This window comes from Capricornis sumatraensis, chromosome 19 (genome assembly GCF_032405125.1).
Source record: "Capricornis sumatraensis isolate serow.1 chromosome 19, serow.2, whole genome shotgun sequence".
NCBI classification, from domain to species: Eukaryota; Metazoa; Chordata; class Mammalia; order Artiodactyla; family Bovidae; genus Capricornis; species Capricornis sumatraensis.
The window spans coordinates 48,498,541-48,509,784 of record NC_091087.1 but is presented as its reverse complement, the minus strand read 5'-3'; the positions used below and the strand labels follow the sequence as shown (position 1 = coordinate 48,509,784).

At 34.0% G+C, this 11,244-nt stretch overlaps 1 protein-coding gene across 1 annotated transcript in view; it reads right to left on the bottom strand.

Annotated features, from left to right (window-relative positions):
* The window catches only part of G2E3 (G2/M-phase specific E3 ubiquitin protein ligase), a 35,279-nt gene that overhangs the window by 3,452 nt on the left and 20,583 nt on the right, over nucleotides 1-11,244 (bottom strand). The window contains exons 10-11 of the mRNA XM_068991135.1: nucleotides 8,666-8,838; nucleotides 268-458 (exon numbers count right to left, since the gene is read on the bottom strand). Coding sequence (XP_068847236.1) covers nucleotides 268-458; nucleotides 8,666-8,838 — 364 coding nt within the window. The remainder of the gene's footprint in view (nucleotides 1-267; nucleotides 459-8,665; nucleotides 8,839-11,244) is intronic.

Here is an 11,244-nt window from a genome sequence, read left to right as displayed (position 1 = left end):
TCTATACTGTGGCAATCACCCATATATTTAAAGTTTTCTAAGAAGAATGACTATCATCTCAAATTATTGAGACAGAAACAAGTGAAAAATAAACTTTATAATCTTTCCTTATCACTTTCAACTGTCATATAACTTGGTTTTAAGCAAGTTTTGTAAAAAAGTATTGTAGTTATCAGATGAAAGTCTTACTATGAAAAACAAAACTCAAAGAAATAAATATCCCAAAACAAAATTTTTAAGTTAAATGAAAATAAAACATCTACATACCCTCAACAGCCTGTAAGTAACTATTCCAAAACCCCAAAGTCTGTACATCAGACAATGTGTGTACTGTAAAAAGATCACTAAGTATTTTTGCAGAAAGATTCTCAGGTTTATGACAGAAGATATGAAAAAATGCTTCTGGGTAAGTCTGAATTTTCTCCAAAACACCAAGAGTTTTCAGACCCTGTTTAAAACTTAAAGAGAAGAAAAATAATGAGCCAACATTCATACAAATATGTTTGGAACACATATTTCTAGCTCATTTACAATTACATAATTAGATGTGAGGAAAAAATATGGACATACTACTGATAATTTCAAATCAATAAGCCAATGTATTAATATAAAATGAATATATTACATTCCTACAGTATTTATAGAATAGTTTTAAAATTGAGCCAATAATTTTCCATTAAGAGAAAAAAGACATCTAAAATTTAATACTTCAAAGCTAGTTAGTATAAAATGAAAGACTGCAAAGAAACTAAATTTTAGCCACACAAAAATTCAACTTTTGTCTTGCTAAAAAGAAATTAACAGAGAAAACAAAATATTTTTAATATACATGATAAAACACTAATTTCTCTAGTTGTACTAAAAATACAAATCAGTTTTCTGGAAGAACAATCCAAATACACAAAATATAAATGTATTATTAAGAAAATACAAGTAACAAATGAATTTTTAAAAATGTACATTCTCACTAATAAGCAAAGAATGGAGATACCATTTTTGCCTATCAGACTGACGAAGCCTTTACTGTGTCTCTGATTTCCCTAGCCACCTCCTCAGGTACCCTGCTACATGGATTCATCTTCCAATCTATAAGCTCTTCCTCAACAGCACAGCTCTTTCTCAAGTGCTTATCTTTCCCATTTTTGAATGAAGGGAAAAAAAATTAATCCTATTTTCCTTTGAGATGATCTATGTGAAAGACTTATCTACATTCACTGCCTCCCCCTCTTAATTTCACATGCACCTTCCCTCCTCTCCTTTCTGTATCTCAGAGTAACTGCCCCAAGTTCATGAATGATGTATGGCACCAGACTCCTGGCTTCCCCTTATTTCTCTGGCCAGACCTTCTGAGTCTCTTACAAAGCTTCTTCTATCTTTGCTTTCCCTTAAATGTTACTGTTTGTTCCTCATGGTTCTGTAACAAGGCAAATTTCTCTTTCTTCTTGCCATATCCTATGATTTTGTTTAAGCAGGTTTATGTGCATTACTATAAAATCTATTATTTCCAACTCAGAATATATATCCAACAGACTGCTAGGTACCATATATTCTAAGTACCCAAACTTATTAAGTCCAAAAGAAAGCTAATTACCTGACTACCAAAATCAGAACCATAAATGACAATTAATGCCTCCATTACTATTAGTAGAGATAAATCTGAAAGTCATTCTTAACTCTTCCTTGTTCCACTCCCAACTACCAAGTTCTGTGAATGTCCTTTTCTGAAATGCTTTTTGTTTGTTCATTTCTCCACACATCAGTTACCACCTTATTGCAAACCACCTGCAAAGGAACTGTTTCTAGCAAGCGTTTAAGTCTCTAAGTTGATTTTCCATGTGAACACCAAAAAAGATATCCACATCCTATCCAGAACCTGTGAATGTGATCTTATTTGGAAAAAGAGTCCAGGCAGATGTAATTATGTTAAGGATCCTGAGATCATTTTACCTAGACTATCTGGGGTTATCCTAAGTCCAATGATAACTGTCTTTATAAAAGAAACACAGAGAGGAAAAGCGCATGTAACACTGATTCAGAGATTAGAGCTATGTAACCACAAACCACCATAAGTTAAAAGAAGCAAAGACTGAATTCTTTTCCAAAATTCTCAGAGATCCCTGTCAACATGAGGACTAGGACTTCAAGCCTCCTCTATGGGAGAATAGATTTCTGTTGTTTAAAGCCATCAGTTTGTGATAATTTTTTACAATAGCCACAGGAAACTAATAATATACACAATGTCTATGAAGTCAAAACTCCTTAACATGACTTTTAAGGTTCTCCACAATACAATCCTTGCCTGCCTTTCTTGCTTTTAACTTTTACCTTACACTTAACCTTTGAAGCAAATTTCAGCCCAACATTTTTACTTTCAATTAAAATTAAGTACTTGAAGCTTATAGAGAAGCCAGGAAATAAGAGAAAACCATGAACTGTCACTTGAATTTAAAAGATACTGACATTTTGTGTTTGTTTGCTCAGATTATTAAGAAAAACATTCACTCAACTACATCTGTCCATTCACAACCTTCCCTTCTCTCCTACAAAGAAAACTACTTGAAATTGCTATTTAACCATTCTGAATTTTTACTATAGCCTAAATTTCATTTTAGTTTCATTATATATATATCCCTAAAAAATAACTAGTACTGCTTTGTTTTAAAACTTTCCATAAATGGCACCACAATGTATTATTATTTTTCAGAAATTTGCTTCTTTGAGACTAATTTTTTTCTAATTGTTATATAATCATAGTGATTACTACATTAGGAAACTAGTTCTAGCACTTTTGGGAAACTGTACTGAATTTAAAAAAGCTTTTTTATTGTGTCCTGCAAATTTTTGTGTTCATTTGATTCCAATTTAGCTTCTATTTAAAAAATTATACTAATTCTTACTTTTTTAAGTGGTTACCTCAAAATTTTAATTGGCATATTTGAAATTGAAAGCAAAGCAAGTATTTACCTGCTTGCTGAACAACACAAAGACCCTGGGACATTTGCAACTTCAGTGGCTCTCTATGTTACTCAAACATTTTATTTCACCTTGTATCATAAATCCCCAAATGAAACATTAACTTTTTGTACAGTTAATATTTATTCTAATATCAACCAATTTCTTTCTTTACCATTCCTTGTCACCTGCACATCTCCCTTTTAGAATCCTTTACCTCTTGTATACAGTAACCTTGCTACACTCTTTATAGAAGTTCTAAGATTTTAGTTGGAACACCAGGTAGACTATAAATGATAATTTTAATTCTTTGAATCTTTAATTAACATTCACTTACTGCTTTAATCCTGTAGCTCTACTAGGTCTTCCAGCATATTATAGAAATGAAGGAGGTAACTACATATATCCCAGGCTTGACATGGCCTTAAGAGGAATGCCTGTCACACTATTAAGGATAATGTTCACTGAATGTTTACTAGATAATCTGTATCAGGATACCTCAGATTGTCAGTTTAAAATTACGTACAAATGTATCAACTGCTTTTTTTGCATCTATAATTATATGATGATTATTTTTTCTCCTTTAATCTATTAGTGGAATGCACTAAAGCAACATTTATTTTTTGATACTCAACGTATCTTGCTTCCTTTTATAAACCCTCCTCAGAATTGTTAGTTTTTTGAGGTTATGTTGCTAGGTACAAATAGATTCAACACTGCTGAATTCAAGAGAATTTGACACTATTAGGGTCACTTAAAGACAAGGCTTTATGAAAAAATAATTAGAATTTTTCTTTCTTTTGCTTTGAAGCCATCTATTTAGAATGCAATTTAGGACCCTCTGTCTTTTAATCCAAGAGTCTAACTTATTTACATGTATTATAATCTCCTATATATTTATTCTTCTCTCTTATGATTTCTTTGAACATTATTTTTCCTTGCTTGTTTTTATCCCTCTTTTTCTGCTCACTCTATGATTAAATATGTTTTATTGCTACCCCCACCCCTATCAAACTGGTCTGAAAGTCACATACTCTTCCTGTATTTTAGAATTTTCCCTTTAAAGATACATAGTTGGTTTAACAATCTAAAGGTAATTAATGCTTCTCCACTACTACCTCAAGAATACAAGTTTCTTAAAACAATACAATGACCCTTCTCTTCTTACACATCAACTTTTTACTAGTATTTCATTTTAACCATTTCTTACCAAAATTTAGTTTTTGTTTTTTTTTCCTTTTTAATAGCTAATACTTTTCTTTCTTTCCTTTTTATGCCTTACTGCTGTTGCTTGTATCTTACTTTTTCTTTCTGGGTTCAATTTCTTTCTTCCTCAAGTATGTATTTTATTAATCTCTTTAGGAAAGAAATAAACATGTCTCAAAATGTCTTTATTTCCTTCTTTCTCTTGAATAATAATGTAACTAGCTCTGTGAAGTTATTATCTTGGGTTATCAGTTTTCAGTGTTGATTTCACTGAAAAAAAGGTTGCCAGTATAATTGACACTCCTTTTTACAATGTCTTTCTGCTCAGAAAACTTTGCCAGCTTTTGCTCAGTTTCATCACAAAGTACACTGCACTTCAGCATATTAAGCCCTGTGAACTGTGAACTTCTTAAGCAGCATTTTCTATGATATTGCCCTGCCTCTGTTTCAATTCTCTTCTATCTTTAATGAGAAAATCCTATTTTTTCTTCCAGATCACCAGTTTTGTCTTAAATGGCCTAGCATTTAACAGTCAGCAACTTTTCACTTGCACGATCATTTTTGTGTTTCCTTTTCCTTGTGGGTTACTTGAATATTTTTTTGCACTCCATTTTATCTATATAGCATTTTGAGTATATCTTATTTTTATAGATTTTTTTTAAAAAATGTAATAATTTACTGATGCCAGTAAGTATAGAAACATTACTTCCCTTCATGTCTCTTTGCCTTTTGCTGTTTATAACTTCCTAAATATTTTATATATATTGTGAACCACATTAGAAAATGTTATGATTTTTACCTCAACTATCAAATATAACTTAGCAAACACAAGAGAAGGAAGCATGCTTTCATTATTCTTTCTTCCTTCCTGATGTTCCAAGATCCAGTCTTTAATAATTTTCTGTTAAAAAAATTCCCACAGACATTCTTTCAGGGTAGATCATTGGTGACAAATACTTTTAATTTTCCTTCAGATAAAAGTGTCTAAAGATTTCTTCTCTCGCTGTGTCTTTGCAGAGATCCTTAGCTGGTTGGCTTTCATCTCTGTACCTTTCAAAAATCTTCTTAAGTTTGTTTTATAAAGAGAGTTCAGAGTTTTTAACTGCTGTTGTTGTTCAGTCACTAAGTCATATCCGATTCTTAGAAACACTATGGATCGCAGCACGCCAGGCTTCCCTGTCCTTCACTACCTCTCCGAGTTTGCTTAATGTCCACTGAGTCAGTGATGCTATCCAAACATCTCATCCTCTGTCGCCCCCTTCTCCTCCTGCCCTAAGAGTGTCTATTTCACATTATCTAGAACTGGATGTCTATGATCATTTTACAACTTAGAAACATTATCTGATTCATTTCACATTTAATGTTTTGGGTCTGTTTTTGTTTTAGATATTTGTAAAATCACTTTTCTTGGTTTCATTTAGTTTGTCATGTTATTTAAATCCTTGATATGCTATTTCCAATACCTGTTTTCAATGGTTATGTGTTTTGTCTTATTGAGAACTCCTATTCTTTAGCGATGTGACTTTACCAATCCCATTAGGCTTGAGCTATAGCAATTTCCCTAAACACTATTATATATTCGCTTTTGTCTGGCACTCTGTAAGTACTATGAATCTTAAGACTAATTACTTTGTTAATGTCTCCACATCAGATTGGGGTCCATCCAGGATGCCAAACCCAAGTTTGGGGCAAACTGAGGGCTCTGATTTCTTATGACATCTAGGGTACTATAGCTTTTGATTTCCTTGTTATTTCTGACATCTACAGGACACTTTATGAGCTCAGATATATTTAAAATATTTTTTTTTGCTAATTTTTTTTTATATTTTACATAAAAAGAAGGATCAGTGTTCAGTGTTTTTCTTTTTGCCCTCTTTATCTAGATCTGCCTAATTCCTATTTATAAATTAGGTTTTAATTTAAACACCACTTATATAGATAGTAAAGCTCTTTCTGACATCTAGACTACTCATCCCTATAAAAATAAACAAAAAACTCAAACAAACAAACAGCTATGAATTCTGATTTAGCAATGAGGAAAAAAATCCATTCAGAGGTACATGAACTACTTGTTAGTAAAAGAATACTTTGTACTTCTATGTCATTAAGAGATATCTTTCAAATAAGTTTTAAAGTAACTATCAAAATGTATATTTGGATTATTCTATTAATTATAATTATGAATAGTATTTCTAACTAAGAAAATTTTGAGGTGTAAGAGTCATAGTCAGAAGACACCTGGATGCATTTTAAAGAGTCATGTAACAGGGTTATTTTAAATTACAGTATTAAAAATATATTAGAAATTATATCCTTTGTAATTGTTTAAGCTTATGATGTCACAGTTGAATTTGGAAGAGTGATGATGTTCTAAAGGGCTACAAAAAAAAGTATGAGGACTATAAACAGTCAAGTAAAAAATGAACAGGAGAAAGGGTGGATGGTATGTTGAGTTCAGTTCAGTTCAGTCGGTCAGTCGTGTCCGACTCTTTGAGACCCCATGAATCGCAGCACGCCAGGCCTCCCTGTCCATCACCAACTCCCGGAGTTCACTCAGACTCGTGTCCATTGAGTCAGTAATGCCATCCAGCCATCTCATCCTCTGTCAACCCTTCTCCTCCTGTCCCCAATCCCTCCCAGCATCAGAGTCTTTTCCAATGAGTCAGCTCTTCACATGAGGTGGCCAAAGTACTGGGAGTTTCAGCTTTAGCATCATTCCTTCCAAAGAAATCCCACGGCTGATCTTCTTCAGAATGGACTGGTTGGATCTCCTTGCAGTCCAAGGGACTCTCAAGAGTCTTCTCCAACACCACAGTTCAAAAGCATCAATTCTTCGGTGCTCAGCCTTCTTCACAGTCCAACTCTCACATCCATACATGACCACGGGAAAGACCATAGCCTTGACTAGACGGACCGTAGTCGGCAAAGTAATGTCTCTGCTTTTGAATATGCTATCTAGGTTGGTCATAACTTTTCTTCCAAGGAGTAAGCGTCTTTTAATTTCATGGCTACAATCACCATCTGCAGTGATTTTGGAGCCCCAAAAAATAAAGTCTGACACTGTTTCCACTGTTTCCCCGTCTATTTCCCATGAAGTGATGGGACCGGATGGTATGTTACTATTTATTTAATGAAAGAAATGAGGATACATACACATATTCATATATTTATCTGCTATCATTAAAAAACAATAATGGAAGCCTAAACAATAAAGGCCACTGTGATAATTACTTCATATGAGGATGGAAGGTAGATGTGATTAGGATGAAAGTTAAACTTATCTGAATATATTCTGTAAAAGAGCTGAGATCTTTCAATATACTTTCATTACAGATTTGACTTTACATAATTTTAAGATAAAATTTTAATAAAAATCAGTAAAAAGAAAAAATAAAATGAAAATAAAATGCATACAGTTAGTAGTATAACAAAGAGAATAAATATGTCAAATGACTTTAAACACAGTAATTTGAATTCAAAGTCTTAGACCAAAATGAAAAACAACCCTAACCTGATTTCAGTAATATATGTTACTAATGATGATGTTGGTATTATTATTCTGTGATGACTAATATTTATGAAATGTGGAATAAATCAAGCAGTTATTTCATACTTTAATTCACCAGTGTCTTTGAGAACTAAGGTTATCAACATGGGACAAAGAAAAAGTTAAAAATCTTGCAGTGGTGAATTTGAAGTATTAGTATAAACTCATGATGTATTTTATATTAAAAACTTAAAAACAGAAAACCCTTATATTTCTTCTTTCAGCCCACTGAAAAGGCCTAGAAATAATGACCAATCTGACAAAAATAAGCATCCCTAAGCATCCAGACTGTGAATTTGAAATACCATTTCCCATTCAAAGGAACAAAGATCATTAGGCCAGAATGTACAAAAGGAGACTGAAACACCTTGTTTCAGTGAAACTGAAACTTCCCACATAGCAGGAAGACCATTAAAGGTCAAAATCAAAACAGAGACAACACAACTAGGTTTATACTGGTTAAAGATGAGACAATCTGAAATTTGCTAAGAATAGCAAAAATTCGTAAAACATTAAATATACAGATTAATGATACTGAAATTTAAAAAACTCCTTGAAAACAAAACCAGAATCAATAACAAAGGAAGGTTAGATAAATGAGACTGGCCACAGGTTGGTTGATAACTGTTAGATCTGAATGGTGATTACATGGTGAACCACTCTGTCTACTATCACATATATTTTAGATTTCCCACTATTAAATAACAGAGTGTGAGGATATAAAATAATTTTGATTGAGAAAAATTATAAGTGAGATATAATTACTTATCCTACCTAAGCAGGATACACTAAAGCAATTCTGCATAGAATGGTAAGAGCAGTATTCATCCTTAAGAGGTTAGTTTTAAAGCATTATTTTAAAATAGCATTTAAATGTTATCAAATAAATCTCATAATATAAGACAATTAACCACTTTAAACATATAATTTGAGAGATTCTTTTGCAAATGAACAACTTACCTCTCAAAAGGTGCTTGGACTCTCTTAATTACATGATAAACAAGTATGTCTTTTGCCAACATATATTTATCACTTATTGATGTTATAATTCTTAGACATCCAATAAGCTCTAGGTACTTATAATAGTCATGTACTAAAGAGTTTAAGTCAGCCACTGTTGCTGCAGTATTTACCTGTAATGAAGAAAATACACCCAGTATACTCATTTACTTGTGAAAGAAATTTACATATTTCATATTTCAAATGACACATTACTTCATACTCACACTACATAAGTACACCTGAGTGAAGTGAAAGTACACCAATAATTATTTTCCTTGACTAAATGTCTGATAATCCACTTTAACACTGTATATATCTGCCTCAAGAAAGCTAGTTTATAATTCCACATTAAAAATTTATTTATTTATTTATAATTGGTTGATGACTGGTTTACAATACTGGTTTGATTTCTGTCATGCATCAACATGAATTAACCATGGGTGTATATATGTCCCCTCCCTCTTGAATCTTCATTCCACCTCCAGCCCATCCCCACCCCTCTAGGTTATTATAGAGCCCCAGTTTGAGTTCCCTGAGTCGAAATTCCACTTTAATATAGGAAGCTATTTATATAAAAGGTAGTAATTGACATAGAACAGTTACACAGACTAGAGAGGCAAGAAAGATGATCTGTAGAGATTTCATGAACGAGAAAGTATAGTTTGAATATACTTTTATAAATTTCAAATATTTCATTTGAATAAAAATGAACAGACTCAAAAGAATATTTGAGGCAACAGTATACATAAATATTTGACCATTTATGAGCCAGACAGTTTCATGTAGTTAGCTCTCGAACAAAGTTACAGAGAAAGACAAAAATAGTAGGCAGTCAATTCCATTTGAATGCAAAAATCTCCTTGTTATTTCTTTATCCCAAATAAACTTTTCTCCCAGGTATTCCCTCATTTATTTCTGATCTCAACTGTGATCTCAGAAGCTTTTCCCGACTACACTTTGCAAACTATCTTCACGCTCTAATGGGCTTCCCTTGAGGCTCAGCTGGGAAAGAATCCGCCTGCAATGTGGGTTGGGTTCGATCCCTGGGTTGGGAAGATCTCCTGGAGAAGGGAAAGGCTATGCACTCCAATATTAAGGCCTGGAGAATTCCAAGGACTGTACAGTCCATAGGGTCACAAACAGTCAGACATGACTGAGCAAACTTCCACACTCTACTAGTTGGGTATGTTTTAATCTCATCCTCCTAACCCACCACCCTGAGTTTTAGCTGGACATATGGCAAAACTTTCCTTACAGCTAGATGTGGCCTTATGTGACTAAGAGCTGTCCAATAGAACATGAGTGAATATGTATTAAATTTCCCTGAACTCTATTTTCACTTTCTCCCTTTAGAGCATATTTCAGCTATGAAGACAATAGCCTAAATGATTATACAATGAGAGCTGTTCAGGCACTCAGTCGTGTCGGACTCTGTGACTCCATGTCACAGCCAGACTTCCCTGTCCTTCACCATCTCCCGAAGCTTGCTCAAACTCATGTCCATTGGGTCGGTGATGCCATCCAACTATCTCATTCTTGTCATCCCCTTCTCCTCCTGCCTTCAATCTTTCCCAGCATAGGGGTCTTTTCTAATGAGTTAGCTCTTCGCATCAGGTAGTCAAAGTACTGGAGTTTCAGCTTCAGCATCAGTCCTTCCAATGAATACCCAAGACTGATCTCCTTTAGGACGGACTGGTTGGATCTCCTTGCAGTCCAAGGGACTCTCAAGAGTCTTCTCCAACACCACAGTTCAAAAGCATCAATTCTTCGGCACTCAGCCTTCTTTAAGGTCCAACTCTCACGTCTGTACATGACTATTGGAAAATCCATGGCTTTGACTAGACGGACTTTTGTTGGCAAAGTAACGTCCCTGCTCTTTAACATGCTGTCTAGAATATGCTGGTCATAGCTTTTCTTCCAAAGAGCAAACATCTTTTAATTTCATGGCTGCAATCACCATCTGCAGTGATTTTGGAGCCCAAGAAAAATAAAGGCTCACTGTTTCCATCATTTCCCCATCAATTTGCCATGAAATGATGGGGCAGGATGCCATGATTTTTGTTTTTTCAATGCTGAGTTTTAAGCCAGCTTTTTCACTCTCCTCTTTCACCTTCAACAGGCTCTCTGGTTGTTCTTCACTTTCTGCCACAAGGGTGGTGTTATCTGCATATCTGAGGTTATTGATATTTCCCCTGGCAATCGTGATTCCAGCTTGTGCTTCATCCAGCCAGCATATGACATGATGTACTCTGCACAAAAGTTAAACAAGCAGGGTAACAATATACAGCCTTGACATACTCCTTTCCCAGTTTGGAACCAGGCTGTTGTTCTATGTGTGGAGTTAACTGTTACTTCTTGACCTGCATACAGATTTCTCAGGAGGCAAGTAAGGTGGTCTGATATTCCCATTGCTTTAAGAATTTTCCAGTTTGTTGTGATCCAAATAGTCAAAAGCTTTAGCGTAGTCAATGAATCAGAAATAGATATTTTTCTGGAATTCTCTTGCTTTGTCAATGATCCAACAGATACTGGCAGCT